The sequence below is a fragment of the Squalius cephalus genome (assembly GCF_949319135.1).
Source record: "Squalius cephalus genome assembly, chromosome: 24".
Classification (NCBI taxonomy): domain Eukaryota; kingdom Metazoa; phylum Chordata; class Actinopteri; order Cypriniformes; family Leuciscidae; genus Squalius; species Squalius cephalus.
In genome coordinates, this window is record NC_137145.1 from 26324086 (window position 1) to 26341445 (window position 17360).

The 17360-nt window shown below is 37.3% G+C and overlaps 1 protein-coding gene across 1 annotated transcript; it reads left to right on the top strand.

Moving 5' to 3' along the window:
- The first annotated feature begins 236 nt into the window (after positions 1–236).
- On the top strand, positions 237–16903 carry sptlc1 (serine palmitoyltransferase, long chain base subunit 1). Its single transcript, XM_079860861.1, has 15 exons — positions 237–332; positions 1260–1367; positions 3010–3104; positions 3216–3309; positions 5003–5075; positions 5152–5284; positions 5371–5500; positions 7910–7999; positions 8366–8473; positions 8556–8651; positions 11286–11382; positions 14955–15009; positions 15291–15408; positions 16432–16505; positions 16602–16903. The coding sequence occupies exons 1-15, from the start codon at positions 279–281 to the stop codon at positions 16693–16695; spliced, it is 1419 nt and encodes a 472-aa protein (XP_079716987.1). The 5' UTR covers positions 237–278; the 3' UTR covers positions 16696–16903.
- Positions 16904–17360: the final 457 nt, after the last annotated feature.

Consider the following 17360-nt stretch of genomic DNA (forward strand, 5'->3'; position numbering starts at 1 on the left):
AGCGTAATTCTTTCCAAAACATGCTTTACTGGGTAGTATTTTGTAGGACATTTAGTTATTTTGTTATTTGTTTGCATTTTCATCACATTGTCCCAAATAAAGAAGATCGTGGTGTAGGAAACAGACAGAACAAAGAGCGTTTATGATAACCTTGTGGCTACAATGGTGTTATAAAACATCAACAGAGTGGCTTGATATCCTGCACCGGCACGTGATCTCCACGCGATGGCGCCTCACATGAATCAGGAACGCGCCCTCGGTCACATGACTCAGTCAAAATGGCGTCGGGGCAACAGTGGGTGTTGGTGGAGATGGTGCAAGCTTTCTACGAGGTAACTACAAACTTTCTGCTTTTACTATTTATTTTTTAATTTTCTTAAATATCGACAGACATTTAGCGTGTGTTCGGTTGAACAGCACCGGCCCATATGATTGTATTTGTCTATATTTCACACACATAGTGTTCTTCAGTGTTGTAACTCCAGGAAGTGTTTAACAGTCAGACAGGTGAGACTCACTCATCTACACCTGAGTTCACCACAGGCACTAAGTTATTACCCTTACTGGTAATACACTGAAAGCATGGCATTAATATGGGCTCTCATAAAAATATATATATAAATAATAAGCTTTCAGAATAGTTCTGTCATGTTTTGGTTGATTCCTAGTTATTGAAGTAGTAACAACAACTGTATTTTGCTGTAAATGTTTTAATGGATTGTGTGTTATTTATTCTGAATCTGGAACTCCGTTTATGTCCTTCTTCTCTGTTGTCAAAGTGAGAGATTAACTGTGACCAAATCTATATTATCTTTTTTTTTTTCTGTGAATGCTTTATATTGATTGTTTGTGAGAGTTTTATATGAGAACTAAAGCAATAATCCCCCCCCCCCCAAAAAAAATAAAAATAAATAAATAAATAAAAAAAATCTACATTCAGTAACTGTGGTATAATCACTGCATTGCACAAAATACCTCAAGTTATATAAAACATGAAACTGCTGCTGTTATAAGACAAGACACTGATGTTAATAAGACTCTTCTAATATTAATAAGTAGAAGCACACATTCATCTTTAGGATGTCTGATAAGGAGTGCTTCATCTGGAAAGCATTGCATTTTAACAGTGAAAACATTAATATATGATGTGCATCACAAGTGTTCATTTCTCACCATTATTACACATGGCTTATGAATGTGTTCAGTCAGATGAGGAAGTGGTGCAGTTCGTGTCATGATAATGTTGATTCCTCCTGCAGGCTCCGGCATATCATTTGATTTTAGAAGGTATTCTGATTTTGTGGATTATCAGACTGCTGTTTTCCAAAACATATAAACTTCAGGAGAGATCAGACCTCACAGAAAAGGTGAGCGATCCTTCATTCAGACACTGGTTTGATGTTAGCTGGATGATTTATGTTTTACTGTGGCTATTTTGGATTCAAGCAAACTTTTTGTTCACCATCGTTCAAAAGATTGAGGCCAGAATTATAATTTTTTTTAAATGTTTTTGATTTTGAAAGTCTCTTCTGCTCACCAAGACTGCAATCATTTGTTTAAAAATACAGTAAAAACAGTAATATTGTGAGATATTATTACAATTTAAAACAGCTGGTTTCTATGTGAATATATAGTAATGTATTCCTGTGATTATCCTGTCATTACTCCAGTCTTCAGTGTCACATGATCCTCCAGAAATCACTCTGATATGATGAAACATTTCTGATTATTATCAGTGAAAACAGTTTTGCAGATAATCATATTTCTGTGGAAATGTTAGAAGGTTATTTATACCTTTACTGTCACTTACTGTCAGTTTAATGCATATTTATATTAATTTCTTCTAATAACTCTTACTGACCCCAAACTTTTGTGTTTTACTAAAGAATGTGAAATATGATCTGATATTTTGCAAATTTTATATCCATGTAAAGCAACAAACTGCCATGATCTATCAGACTTTTTTCAATAACCTTTAATAAAATGCTACACATTTATGTTTAAGTATTAATGTGAGTTGCTGTTAATACAGTTGCTGTTTGTTAACTATAATTGATTTTTATTCAATAAGTTGCCATTAAGAAAACTAAATTTAGGGGTAGTCTTTGACTCTGATTTTAATTTTAAAGCGCCTGTAAGTAAAATAGCATTTTATCATTTAAAGAACATTGCTAAAATAAGACCATTTCTCTCTCTGAGCAATACAGAAAAATGAATGCATACATTTATAACTATTGTAATGCCCTCCTTTCTGGTCTACCAAAGACTACAATTAATAAACTACAATTAATACAAAACTCAGCTGTTCATATTGATTTTAAAAATCTTTTATTAGTTTATAAGGCACTGCATGGATTTGCTCCAGACTATCTTTTAAACATGCTTACAGTATATGAACCTGTAAGGACTCTTTAGTTTTTACAGCACCACACAGTAGAACTAAAAGATTTGCTTCCTATAATATTTTACAATGTTTGTAATTTAATGTTTTTTTCTTTTCTTCATTTTCATACATTTTTATTTTATTCTTGTATTTTACTTGTACTTGTATTTTTATTTTTGTGCCTGTAAAGCACTTTGAACTGCATTGACTTGTTTGGAAAAGTGCTATATGAATAAAATTTGCTTGCTTGCTAAAATTTGCACAAGATCAAAACACAACATAAGCCCTATTTGAACGGGACTAGTTTTTCAGGGGGAAGTTAGAAAAAAATAATTTTCACAGACGTACTTTGTGATTTTAATCCTGTCCGAATCTGTTTTTCTCACACAACCTCAGTAAAAACTCAACGGTCCTCTAAGAAATGTGAATGTCTGATTTCTGATATTATGTTATCCTAGCGCTTCTCCTCACGTGTTTTTTGACCTGCCTGAGCCACCGTTTGCACTTAAGACAATTTAGAAATGAAATGACAGTATTGTAATACAGGTAATGGTAATTTGACCCAGTTACTTCAAGTCAGGAAATGTGTCTTGATGTATCTTGTGTCCTTTACTGGTGTGTTTCAGGAGAAAGAGGAGTTGATTGAGGAGTGGCAGCCCGAGCCGCTGGTTCCTCCCGTATCCAAAGATCATCCTTCGCTTCATTACGATGTGGTCACAGGGTACGTCAGCGAGCGCAGACATTTATTACATGAAACAATGTTCAAATCAACATTTCTGCCCCCGTATGGAATAATAATTACACCGACTGAGGCAGTGTTTTTCTTTTACAGCCCTCCAAGCCACAAAATCATCGTAAATGGGAAAGAGTGCGTTAACTTCGCCTCATTTAACTTCTTGGGTCTGCTGGACAACGAGCGTGTGAAGGTTTGTAGCAGCGCAGACGCTAGGCCAAGTGCTTCTCCATTCTTCACTTCTACAGGCAGCGTAGCCGTTCCTGATTGCAATGTGCAGTTTGATCATTAATGCTGAATACATCTTGATTGGGAAGGCGTAGTTTACACGCTCTTACACTTACTGTAAATAACTTACGGCTCTCCAAGGCTGCGTTTAATTGATCAAAAATACAGTAGAAACTGTAACATTGTCAAAAATATTACCATTTAAAACAGCTGTTTTCTATGTGAATTGTAAAGTGTAGTGTATTCCTGTGATCAAGTTTTCAGCATCATTACTCCATTCTTCAGTGTCACATGATCCTCCAGAAATCAGTCTAATATGATGAAACATTTCTGATTATTATCAGTGAAAACAGTCGTGAGAACAGCATTTATTAGTTCTATAAATCTTCTGCAATAATATAAATGTCTTTAAAGGGGGGGTGAAATGCTATTTCATGCATACTGAGTTTTTTACACTGGTAAAGAGTTGGATTCCCATGCTAAACATGGACAAAGTTTCAAAAACTAAGTTGTACGTTTGAAGGAGTATTTTTGTTCCAAAAATACTCCTTCCGGTTTGTCACAAGTTTCGGAAAGTTTTTTTCGAGTATGGCTCTGTCTTACGTAAGATAGGGCGGAATTTCCTTATATGGGTCCTAAGGGCACTTCTCCGGTAAGATCGCGGCCGCGCGCGCACTCGTAGACCAGAGCAAGAGAGTGAAAGCAGTTCGCCATCAAAGCGCCCTGCCCGGCTTTTGGGAAGTCAATGTCACCAAAGAAGTGTGTTTTTGGTTGCCAGGGCAAGACAACCCTGCACAGATTCCCAAAGAACCCAGCGTTAAGGAACCCGTGGATGGAGTTTGTTTTCCTGAACATAAACGGAGTTGTGTAACTGTTAGACTGTTTGTTCCCTGCATTTCGACGATGATTGTTTTATAAACAAAGCCCAGATCCACGGATTTGCAGATCGTCTAATGCTTAAGGATCGAGCAGTCACAATGATAAAGGTTCGCGGTCGTGCGTTGGAACCGGACGGTGAGTAAAACTGTTTGTTGAACAAATGTCTCTGTGTGTTGTCACTAGCTTGGCGCGTTAGCACAGCTAAGCTTCGCCCACACGGCCCGCCCCCAGCCGCTCGGTTTTTTCCGGAAAGACTCGGTACAGCCTATCTTTCTGTTAAAAATTTAATAAAACAAAAGACTTTTTGGAGATATGAAGGATGCAATATTACTCTATAGGTACTCAAGATTAACAGGAGATTGAGTGAAAATGAGCATTTCACCCCCCCTTTAATGTAATTTTTCATCAATTTAATGCATCCTTGCTATTATTTGTTTTTGTCCTCTTTTTTTTTTTTAGACCAAAACAATGAGAGATTTTGGTAACGTTTTTAATTTTTAACAATATTTTGAATGTAATTGAACAGTTGGTGTCGTCTCGTTTTAGTTATGAAAAAAAAAAGCTCGTTGAATAACATTTTTCTTCATACTTTTCTTTAACAAAATTAACACTAGTAAATGGGGCCATTTTTTATTTAACTAGAAGAATTCATGTACATAAAGTATAAAGATTTTGATATTCCTGGTCATCACAGACCTCTGTTTGTGATGAACATCTTACCGTACTTCAACAAAAGCATTAATCCACTGCGTCTTACAGTGTCGTTAATCTGTTTTCAGTCGAAGGCGCTGACGTCACTAAAGAAATATGGCGTGGGAACATGTGGACCGAGAGGATTCTATGGGACGTTCGGTGGGTGGACGCGTCACCTCAGGTCTGTCTGTCTGATGACACTGTGTTCAGTTTAAAGCATGTACATGTTCTGCAGATGTTCATCTGGAGTTGGAAGAGCGCTTGGCAAAGTTCATGAGAACCGAGGAGGCCATCATCTACTCCTACGGCTTTGCCACCATCGCCAGTGCCATTCCAGCGTACTCCAAGAGAGGAGACATCATCTTTGTGTAAGTTCACATCCACAGCTGGACCAGGAACATCTTCAGAGATGATAAAGCGGATCCTGATCTGTGTGTGTGTGTGGTGTTCTCAGCGACGAGGCGGCGTGTTTCTCCATTCAGAAAGGCCTCCAGGCTTCACGCAGCTTCATCAAATACTTCAGACACAATGATATGGAGGATCTAGAGCGCCTTCTGAAGGAGCAAGAGATTGAAGATCAGAAGGTGAGGAGGGATTCCACCAGGTGACATGAAAAGAAATTCAATATATAAAGCATAAAATGGTGTTCGTAACCTATTTCCTGGTAAAACTGTATCAAACAATGTAGACTTGATTTTAAAGGTGCAGTAAGCGATTTCTGAGAAACATATTTTTCCAGCACACACAGAGGAGACATCAAGCAAATGTTCACAAAATTGTTTAGGTGTTGATTTAAATGTTTAACAGTGTTTCTCAGAAATTACTGCAACTTTAAAGTAACACTTTATTTTACATTTACTTCCTATAGTAATAACAGTAAATGATGAATCATTACAACCAACTAACCCTAAAACTATAGCAAAAATAATGATTAGTATTACACAGTACATAAATACACTGTAACAAGGAAGGACACATTGAATTGATGTGTAACCGATTTTAACAGTTGGGATTTGTCTGGATACTTAGATTACATTTTCGATTGTAAGGTCACGGTTCGATTCGATTCTCGATTTTTACATTTGTTTATTTTAAAGCACAGGTTTGCATTTTTAGACTAGACTTTTAAGCATAGGCGTAATTTGGGGGTGGGACATGTCCCCACCACTTTTTGCTAAGGTCGATATTGTCCCCACCACTTTTGAAACATCTCGCGGCACAAATGTACCAATACAAATAAATAAAACATCTCCAGTTAACTAGCAGAGCATTCATTTAGTTTGTGTGTTAAATAAGAGGCGATCTAGCACTGAAATGTGTTGTTTTTTAAATCAAGTGATCAAAGTGCTCGTTGCCGCTGCGATCAGTGGCGCGGAGACTGTGTTCTCTTGTGGCTCACACACAATCTTCACTCGGACGCGCGCTTCAATCCGTTGTGGAGACTCTCTATTCGTTCCGGTGAAATATTACAAAACAAAATGCACACAAACGTGTCCCTGCCTGATATACAACCACTGATAAGTATAATCGGTTTTGATGAGGAAAAAAAACCCATACGAGTGCGGATTAGAACCCAGAACCTCTGACACGCTTGGCAAAAGCTCTGCCACTGGACCATTCTCACCACTAACAACATATATTAGACCTCATTAAATGACAAATTAAACCCAATGTACTATGCTTGCTGGACATTGTAATGTTATTGTACTGATTTATGATTCAGTATTGTGTTAGCAACTCTTTTTTTTTTCCCCGCTTGGCGGAATTATTTCTTTAGTAGAACATTCACCGATGTATCAAGTGCAATAAGATATATTGTATGTACTACTATAAATAGTAGGGTGGTCCTTATCAAGTCCCTTTTTTTTTTTTTTTGCAAAATGTTAGTGTCTTAAACTCTTAAACTGTTCCTTTTAACTTCAAAATTAGAAATATGCAAAAATGTTGACAAAAAAAATGATATTTAGAGGTAGCTCAATCATGTGGAAGATTGCCTATGTTAAGCTGTGCGGCGTTATTGTGATATGCAAGTAATATTAAAAGTTGCTGCAAATTAACTACATTTTATTGAAATCAGAGCAACACTGACATGACAACAATGACAACAATCTCAAAAAAGCACAAAGTTTTCAACAATCCCTCATTTCTGATGCTCAGCAGCCAGTGTCTGGATATATCCGTCGGTGATCTTCCACCACATGGAGAAACTGCAGTTGTTCTTCAGAGTGTGTGAGATAGCCATTGTATTCTTGAATCAGAGCCACTCCTCTCTCGGCGTGATCATTGACTACTTTCATTGCATGGTTGCCTGTGCCTCCTGATAATCTGCTTGATTCGGCCAAAGTTCGGGTCAATTTCAAGGAACGTAATGTAATTTTTTAAACCAAAAAATGTGCTCTAAACCCAAACAATAACCAAGGTGATCATCAATAGAAATATGTATTGATTCCACCAGGAAAGGTAAATCTGCTAAACCGGGTCATGGATGGATTAATTTGGATTTAGTTTCTACAATAAGTAAACTGAGATATGTATCTAAAATACATATTTAGGAATATATGGTGCATTAGATGCTTTTATGGAGATTTGTTTGGAATTTTACTAGCCAGGTACAATATCAAATCAAATGATCTGTTTTTACGAAAATCATCAAAATCTCAGAAAGTTTAAAGCTATTGAGCTACCAGTAATTATTATGTTACTGCCATAAAAATTGGCATGCTGTATTTTCTTATATAAAGGAACAATTTGAAGGGTTAAGAGCATGACAATTGGAGACTTAGGACCACCCTAATATATAGTAGTACATATATTCATCTATCCACCCTAACAACCACTCAGAAGACCTTAGCAACGGTCCACATTCACTCAGAACACATAATGAAAGAGCACATGATGTTTTGAGTGCAGCAGCTGTTTGCTTGTTGCTTTGCTGTACATGTAGACATGCTTGTTCATTCATAGTCATGTTGTTTTTATGTGTTGTATTTCAGAATCCACGCAAGGCGAGAGTAATCAGACGGTTCATTTTAGTTGAGGGTCTGTATATCAACACTGCAGATATCTGTCCACTGCCTGAACTGGTGAGATCATTCAGCCTGACGCGCATTCAGAGAATAATTCAGCTTTTCCCCACACACACGTTTTGTTTCATTTCACCTTTATGAATTATTCACATCAATCTGCACTCCTTACTCCATAATGACACATAAACAGATTTGTGATAGAAAGATAAAACTGAAATATATCAAGTGGGGTGCAGATTATTAAAAGGCATTAAAATAAAGCATTTCATCATAAGGTTGCAACATAAGAAGTATTAAAAGAAAAAGAAAAGGATCATAGAGGACCATAAATATAATAAACTCTACATATCACTGCTACTAGTTGCACTGGTTGCGTTTTTCCTCATGAGTTGATGTTTTTAATGGATGCATCTTCTTTTCCAGGTAAAACTGAAGTACAAATATAAAGTACGGATCTTTCTGGAGGAGAGCATGTCTTTTGGGGTGCTTGGAGAACACGGGAGAGGAGTCACAGAGCATTATGGGGTCAACGTACGTAATGGCCAGAATAAACCGTGCACTTCTACAGGTCCAGGTGCTCAGTTGTGGAATAATCATGTGTGTTTTAATTCAGATTGATGATATTGACCTCATAAGTGCCAACATGGAGAATGCGTTGGCATCCATCGGGGGTTTCTGCTGTGGACGATCATTCGTTATTGATCATCAGGTATGACTACAAACCAATAACTGATCTGCACCATCAAACTTACTTTCTAAATTGGCTTTATTACAGGAATATTCAGCATAATGTCTATTGTTCCATTCAACTCAGAAAGTCCTAATCCTCAAGGCTGCGTCCCAAATGACGCACTATATGTACTTAACCGTGTACTGTATTAATCTTATAAGGTTATTTTGTCATCTGTCAATCATAGCCTGTTAGCCCCTCCCCCTCCGTGTCAGTTGAGAACAGGAAGTGTCCAACATTCCACACTTAAAGGAGAACTCCGGTCAATTTTAACATTGAGCTCATTTTTTTGTACATTTGGAGTGCTGTCAATACAGAGAACAACGACAAAAATCGGTGTTGCCTACACCGTGTTATCCTCTTTTTAAAATTTGCACCCTGTTGACTTCAATGGGGCAAGTTTTAAACCTGCTTTTAGCCTCTTAACATCCTTGATGTGTCATTACAAGTGCACAGGTCATGTGAGTGATTCCTTCAGAGTGAACACGAGTGAATCTGACTGCAGTAGATGTGCAAGATATGAATAAAAGTGATGTTATTTCAGCCAGCGCAAATACCTGTGTTTACATCCTGTTTTCGGTCGAAGTCCATAGTAATCGATTGTCGAGTTCACGAGCATTGGTTTAGTACCTATGATCATGCTCGTGAACTTGATTATCGATTACTTTGGACTTCGACCGAAAACAGGATGTAAACACAGGTATTTGCGCTGGCTGAAATAACATCACTTTTATCCATATCTTTCACATCTACTGCAGTCAGATTCACTCGTGTTCACTCTGAAGGAATCACTCACATGACCTGTGCACTTGTAATGACACATCAAGGATGTTAAGAGGCTAAAAGCAGGTTTAAAACTTGCCCCATTGAAGTCAACAGGGTGCAAATTTTAAAAAGAGGATAACACGGTGTAGGCAACACCGATTTTTGTCGTTGTTCTCTGTACTGACAGCACTCCAAATTTACAAAAAAATGAGCTCAATGTTAAAATTGACCGGAGTTCTCCTTTAATTTTTTCAGTTAATGATCATCCGGGTGTTTAAAGTGCGCACATTATATTAGGAATGTTCAGTGTGAACACACTAATCAGGACATTTATACTGCAAAACAACATGGAATAGTGCGTACGTACGCCGATTGGGACGCACCTCAAGATCACCTTCATGGTCTGAAGCCGACGATGTTACGTATGAATATGCCACATCCGACATTGAATGAAAAGCTGAAGGCATAATGCCTGGGTTCAGTCTAATGTCTGTTTACATCATCTCTGGCTTGCTGTCCATTTTCCCACACACAGTCATGTTGACTCAGTGGCTCATGGGAAATGTGTTTACAGCAAATACCGGCAGCCGGAAATAATCCTGAATATTCTTTTAATCTGTATTTTCAATATTTGACGTTGGTTTTGTCTTTGTGTTCAGTAAGCAAAGGGTTTTATTAGGCAACGGTATGTTGTACACACTCCTAGCTGTTTGGTGCTGCGAATCTAATAGATGTGGCTGGTTCTGACTCTGGTTATTGGCTTCTTTTGATGTATATTTCTGTACATATGGTTCTTATATTCTGAAGATAAAATTGTAATTATATACATATGCTTTTTAAAATCTGGACGTACGTGTGGAATTACCCTCATGTGACCGAATCTCTTTGATATGTGATCCAGATCATTAAGAGATGCGAGTTTCTAACTACGTTTCTTTAAAGTATCTACGGTGGATGATTGACAGAAATCAATCTTTTGCTATGACATCATTCCACTTGAGTTACCATGTGATGCATTCTGCCATCCTCTGTATTTATGAGGTTTGATTTTACTGTCATACAGTCATTTATTCTTTTCCCTGCCTATTTGACGGTCATATAACATGGTTTGCGAATCACATGGATCATATCAGATTCGTTCTTCCCTTTAATGATGTGAAGGAAGTGAATACACACGCTCTACTGACGTGCATATGGAGCATCAGCAGTCTGGGCTGGTTGCAGGTTTTCATACTCTTTTACTGCCCAGTTACTTTGAAAAAATGCCCCTCGAGACTCAATAACTCAGAGTGATAACCTGTGGCTCGATGTGAAGAGCAAGCATTCAATGTATAGTCCAATTTGGTGAAGATTTGACAATGTTTATTAAATATACAAACATTTATAATGTTAAAAATGGCAGAGAAGTAAAAGGAAAGAGTTCAGTGAGGGAAAAACTGAATCATTAAAAGCATATTTAACAAGTTTTGGTTCCAAAGTTTCAGAGTGTTGCACGTATCCAGAAGTTTCAATCTTTTTCAAATGGACCAATAATATTGGCGACCTTGATAAATGTGGTATTGTTGGACTCTGCAGGGATGGTTAAAAGCATATTTATAATTGTAAAGTTATAAGCATATTAATGATTAATAACCACCAGGTGCCACTGTCTCCACTGTCCAAATCAAAGTTTTGTTTAAATGCGATGAAATGTTGTATAGCTTCGTTTTTGGTTGTGAAAATCACAAATCCAGATGGATCCTTCATCGCTTGGCTTCTAATATAGATTTTCCCACCATTATTGTACTCTAAATGCAATATGAATATTTTCTGTTGTGAACTGATTCTGAATGTGTGTTGTGTCGTCAGCGTCTGTCAGGTCAGGGTTACTGTTTCTCAGCGTCTCTCCCGCCCATGCTGGCGTCCGCCGCCATCGAAGGCCTGAACATCATGGAGGAAGATCCAGGTAACATTCACTGACACTAAAGCAGGCATTGTCTCTTCTCTAGCCATTTACTATATCACTGTTTTGCTAGATGGGAGCATACTTTTAGATATACCTCTATATACAGGCCAAAAGTATTAGAACGGTAAGATTTTAAAAGAAGTCTCTTTATTTGATCAAAAATAGTAATATTGTGAAATATTTTTACAATTTAAAATAACTGTTTTCTATTTTAATATATTTTAAAATGCAATTTATTTCTGTGTTGGTAAAGCTGTATTTCCAGCATCATTACTCCAGTCTTCAGTGTCACATGATCCTTCAGAAATCACTCTGATATGATGATTTGATGATCAAGAAACATTTATGAGCATTATCAATGTTGAAAACAGTTGTGTAAAAAAAAAAAATTTCAGAATTATTTGATGAATAGAAAGTTCAAAAGAACATAATTTACCTGAAATAGAAAGCTTTTGTAACATTATCACTACCATTCAAAAGTTTGGGGTCAGTAAGAGGTTGTTTTTATTTTTTGGAAAGAAATGAACCATTTTATTCAGCAAGGGTGCATTAAATTGATCAAAAGTGACATTATAGACATTATGTTGCAAAAGCTTTCTATTTCAGGTAAATGTTCTTTTGAACTTTATTCATCAAAGAATTCTGAAAAGAAATTGTACACAACTATTTCAACATTGATAATAATCATAAATATTTCTTGATCATCATATCAGAGTGATTTCTGAAGGATCATGTGACACTGAAGACTGGAGTAATGATGCTGAAAATTCAGCTTTGATCACAGGAATAAATTACACTTTAATTCAAATATTCAAATAGAAAATAAATTGTAAACATATTTCACAATATTTCTGTTTTTGCTGTATTTTGGATCAAATAAATGAAGCCTTGGTGAGACTTCTTTTAAAACATTTTAAAAATCTGACCGATCTAATAATTTTGGCCACCACTGAAAAAACGTGTTGTATAAATATATATACCTGTATTATGTTTTTTCATCGTCCTTTATATAACATGACTAAGCATTTCTTTCTTTCTTTCTTTTTTTAACTTTTAACTGTGTTTTAGTTGACTGATTTGGCTGGACTTTAAAGAGACCCTCTGATAATCAGCTGATGTAAACCATATGCAGCGATGCTCAGACATAAAGACAGACATCATTTTTAGCTGTATTTGCTTGGCCAACACAATTACTCACGTTTAGTTAAGGCACTTGAATAAAACTCTTAAGTATGATCAGACTTTTGCTTGGCGGACTTTAAAAGGGCTGAAAATCCCATAGACTTACATTGACGAGGGAACCATGCCATATCGAAACACCAGATTATCCCCAGCTCTTTTGACTTGCATTGGGGATCCTTTTGAAGGAACCATATAGAAACACTCTCAAGGCCAAGGTATACTTCAAGCGAAATCGAGGAATGAACTGGTGTGACGCCATTTTGAACAAGATCAGGCAAAAATGAAGTTCGTTTGGAGTTTGAAACGGTTTTCAATAGTGAACTTTCCAGGAAAGTTCGCTCCATCAGGTGAACGCCTTCGAACTGCTATTGGTCCGTGACGATGATGTAATAGGTGGGTGTGGCTCTGAGGCTCCGCCTTCTTTGACGTGTACATCTGTTCAGTCCGTCGAGGTCGGACCTCCAACTAAAAGAGACACTGACACTGTTTTTTCGTCTTTGATACTGTAAAGCTGCTGATTTAAAGGGGTGGTTGATTAAGATTTCACTTTTCTAACTTTGGTTAGTGTGTAATGTTGCTGTTTGAGCATAAACAACATCTGCAAAGTTACAACGCTCAAAGTTCAAAGCAAAGGGAGATATTTGCTTTTAAAGAAATCGCTTTTTAAGGACTACAGCAAACGGCTGGTAGAGACTACACCACATTCCTCCCGGGTTAGTGACATCACCAACCCTATCATTTACATAAACCCCGCCCCCTGAACACGATTTAAAGATTATCATGACAGAATATGCTAATCAATGACTAGAAGATAACTATAAGCTACATAAATTCATCAACTAACCATTCAGAAACGTCCTGTTGTATTCTACATGTTGTCACTTCTTCTTGAGTTTTTGAAATTCAGTGCATGTGTGTGTGAGTGCTGTCGAAGCTCCGCCCCCTGTGCCGGGAGCAGCAGCTCATTTGCATTTAAAGGAACAGGCTGCGTTTTTGCTCACCCTCAAAAATGGACAATTTGAACATGCTGTATAAAAATATCTGTGGGGTATTTTGAGCTAAAACTTCACACACACACACACACTCTGGGGACATCAAAGACTTGTTTTACATCTTGTGAAAAGGGCATTATACCACCCCTTTAAAGCGATCTACTGTATAAAGTGCTTTATAAATAAACGTGACGTGACTGGAGCGCTGAATCACAGAGCTGGTGCAAACACACACATCACTGAGATCAGAGGCTTTCTGAACTGATGTTTTCTCATTTTAGCTGTGTGTTTATTTTGTTATTGACTGGAAAGCATGCTGCTATATTGACACAGTCATTTAAACGCTGCTCGTCTGGATGTTCGCTAGGAGTTTATCACTGGTCAACTTCTTTTTACCCCAAAGCGAAGAACAAAAAACAACTTCATCGTCAGTATATCAGGGCCTTTAACAACTTTGTTAAATATTGGGGATGTGTATAGTGTTGATCAGTGTGTGTTCGGGCAGTTGTGTGTCTCTGATCAGTGGTGTTTGAGTTGAATGAATGTTGAGAGACCGTGTTCAACACAAGCTTCGGCTTCTCCCCGGGGAACACGAGCTTCAGACGGCTCTCTCAGTGGGAGCTGAGTGAGTTCAGCACCTCACCTCACCTTAGTGTGTGTGTGTGTGTGTGTGTGTGGATTGAGCTCCAGCCGCACTCATGCCAGGAGAAACTAACTGCCAGTTGAGCCTCGATCTTTTTCTCTCTGTAATATATTTTTAGCCGGAAACATACTCTAGTCTACGCAAATACTGTCAAGCGCAAGTTGTATACCCTTAATGTGTGTTCCTGCATCACTGTGATCGTTAGTTGTGATCGGCTGATTTTTAATGGCTGACACCGACATTTTAAAGAGCAGAGTGGCTGATGGCAAATATAAAGACAAAAATATGTCACACTATTTAATTTAAAGAGAGTAAATAACAACCATAACTACGAAGTTATGTTAAAAAGTATTTGTCGATGCTTTTGCACTCTCTCACAAATGTTTTGCGTTTCCCCGAGAAACTTTGTGTCTGCTCGCAAAGAGCTCAAAAGGTTTTGCGATTCTCGGGTGAACGCAGAACATTAGTGAGAGAGCGCAGAAGCACTGACTTGTTACTTTTCTCCCATCTCATATTTGTTTTTGCACCAAACCTCAGCACTCAAGGGGGTGATCTAGTGTTCTTCAAATGCCTGAGCCATTAAACTGAATGTTATTCAGGTCTTAACAACACTAATGCTGTGGCACCTTGTGCTTGCTCTCTTTTCTGACACACTTACCAATGCAAACAAATGATGTTTAGTCTAGTTAAAGTGCATTGAAGCGTGTTTATCAAACCCTCACACTGAGTGCAGTGTTTTTCCTGTTCTCTCTCAGGCATCTTCAGGGTTCTGCGGGAGAAGTGCAAACACGTCCACGACGCTCTGCAAGGGCAAGTCAATCCTACTTCTGTCTTTCCATGAAAATGAACCTAAATGAGCCACAGATGTTCAATAACCTGAATGTAGATCACTTTATAGGGAAATCATGAGTGTCAAATATGATCATCAGGCTTTTGAGGAAGGTTTATTTGTTCATTGCTCAATCATCATCATTGTATTGCATTATATGTTTTAAAAAAACCAAACATCGCCTATGAAAATAAAATCAGTGTTATCGGCGTTATTGTGAGCGGTAATAATAATCTGCACGCCGACACGCGATGTATTGCAGGACTCCAGGACTGAAGGTGGTGGGAGAGTCTATTGCTCCGGCTCTACATCTACAGCTGGAGAACAGCACAGGATCCAGAGCTAACGACCTGAAGCTGCTCCGAACAATCGTCGATTACGTACGTGCAACCAGCCAATCACTGACAGATGAGTCTCAGTCATCAGCATATCGCTGAAACTATTCAATCCAGAACACAATATCTCTGTAACCTCATAACAGCTCGTATAAATGCGCTTCGCAACCCATTCTGCTTTTGTAATGTGATGCATTTCGTAGCTTTAGATGCCAAAATGAACATTGAAAAGTTTGTGGACCGTAAGATCACAGATGAAACAAAGTAATTAATACTTTTATTCATCAAGGATGAGTTAAACTGATCAAAAGTGACAGTAAAGACATTTATAATGTTGCAAAAGATTTCGTTTTCAAATAAATGCTGTTTGTTTGAACTTTCTGTTCATCAAATAATTCTGAAGTAATGTATTAGAGTTTCCACATGAATATGAAGCAGCAGCACAGCTGTTTAACACTGATGATGATCAGAAATGTTTCATCATATCAGAGTGATTTCTGGAGGATCATGTGACACTGAAGACTGAAGTAATGATGCTGGAAATACAGCTCTGATCACTGGAATATATTACACTTTAACATATATTCACATAGAAAACAGTCATTTTAAATGGTAATATTATTATTTTGAAACGATAGTTCTTTCATAATATTACTGTTCTTACTGTATTTTTGATCCAATAAAAGCAGTATTAGAGATCATAAAAGGCATCTTTTATGTTCAATAAATAATTAAATGTATTCTTCCATCAAGTCATATAGCACTTGTGTAATGAAATATGGGCGTTTGAACGTGGCTCAACCAATCGCAATTTAAAATTAGAATTGTCCATTTTTATAATGTTAACCAACCCGTGGCTATATAACCAAAACAGGAGCATTATTTCAGAGGCAGAGATACAGTGATGGATCAAAATGTAACAAGTTTCTCTTTATATTTATATATAATGTGCACAATTACATCACAGACATTTATTAAACAAAGTTTTGTTTTGAATACATGTTGACTTTCAGAAAGTATATTTGATGCGGTGTGCTAAAATGATCTGTGCTCTGGTGATTTCTGTAGAGTTTGGACAGACGGGTCGCGCTCACTTTGGCTCGATACCTGGACAAAGAAGAGCGATTCCTGCCACCGCCAAGGTCAGCTGTGAATGATCTCATCACTTAAACCTCTTTGACTCTGAATGTTTTGATGTGAAACTGATGTCTTGACCTGAACACCTGCTGTGTCCTCAGCATCAGAGTAGTCGTCACCGTCGAGCAGACGCAGGAGGAAATCCAGAACGCAGCCAGATGCATTCGAGAAGCGGCTGTGAACCTGCTGAAATGAGCACGCGCATCACACACACACACACACCAGCAGAGACATGGAAGCGAGAGTCGTGGCTCGATGACCTTTGACCCTGAAGACCTCAGCAACACACTGAGCAAACCTGTTTGTATTATATTTATGTTTTTCAGTGCTCGGTGTACAGATAATGTGGATTATTTTAGTCTTCATTTCACGTTGAAATAAATACAGAGCTGGTTCTTCACGCTGTTTGCAGTCGCTGTTTATCCATCAAACCTGTCCGTGATCCGTTCAATGCCTTGAGGAATGATGGGAGATGTTAACTGATCAACAATAAATATACTACGTTTTTTTTTAAATAAAAAAAAAAACACATTTATATATATATATATATATATATATATATATATATATATAAAATGTATCTATGTATGTATGTATGTATGTAATTTTTTTATATACACTAGTATTTACATTTTGTTTGTTACCTTTGACCAAAGAGTTGCTTCTTTACCATTTAAAAATGTTCATGCACTGCATACGAATAGTTTTTTCTCTAACTTTTTGTGGATTTCCTGGTAACAGTGTGTGTAATGGATCAAAAGCTCACACACATCAAATATGATCAAATTATATTGATTGTATTAATATAATAGATTATATTGATTATATTAATATAATAGATTATATCAGATTATATTGAT

Bases quoted from the DNA above. Each gene is read 5' to 3' on its own strand.
- sptlc1 (XM_079860861.1), top strand. From the start codon at position 279: ATGGCGTCGGGGCAACAGTGGGTGTTGGTGGAGATGGTGCAAGCTTTC. The intron at 15,010-15,290 runs GCAAGTCAATCC...GATGTATTGCAG, and splicing joins GTCCACGACGCTCTGCAAGG to GACTCCAGGACTGAAGGTGG. The intron at 15,409-16,431 runs GTACGTGCAACC...TGATTTCTGTAG, and splicing joins TCCGAACAATCGTCGATTAC to AGTTTGGACAGACGGGTCGC.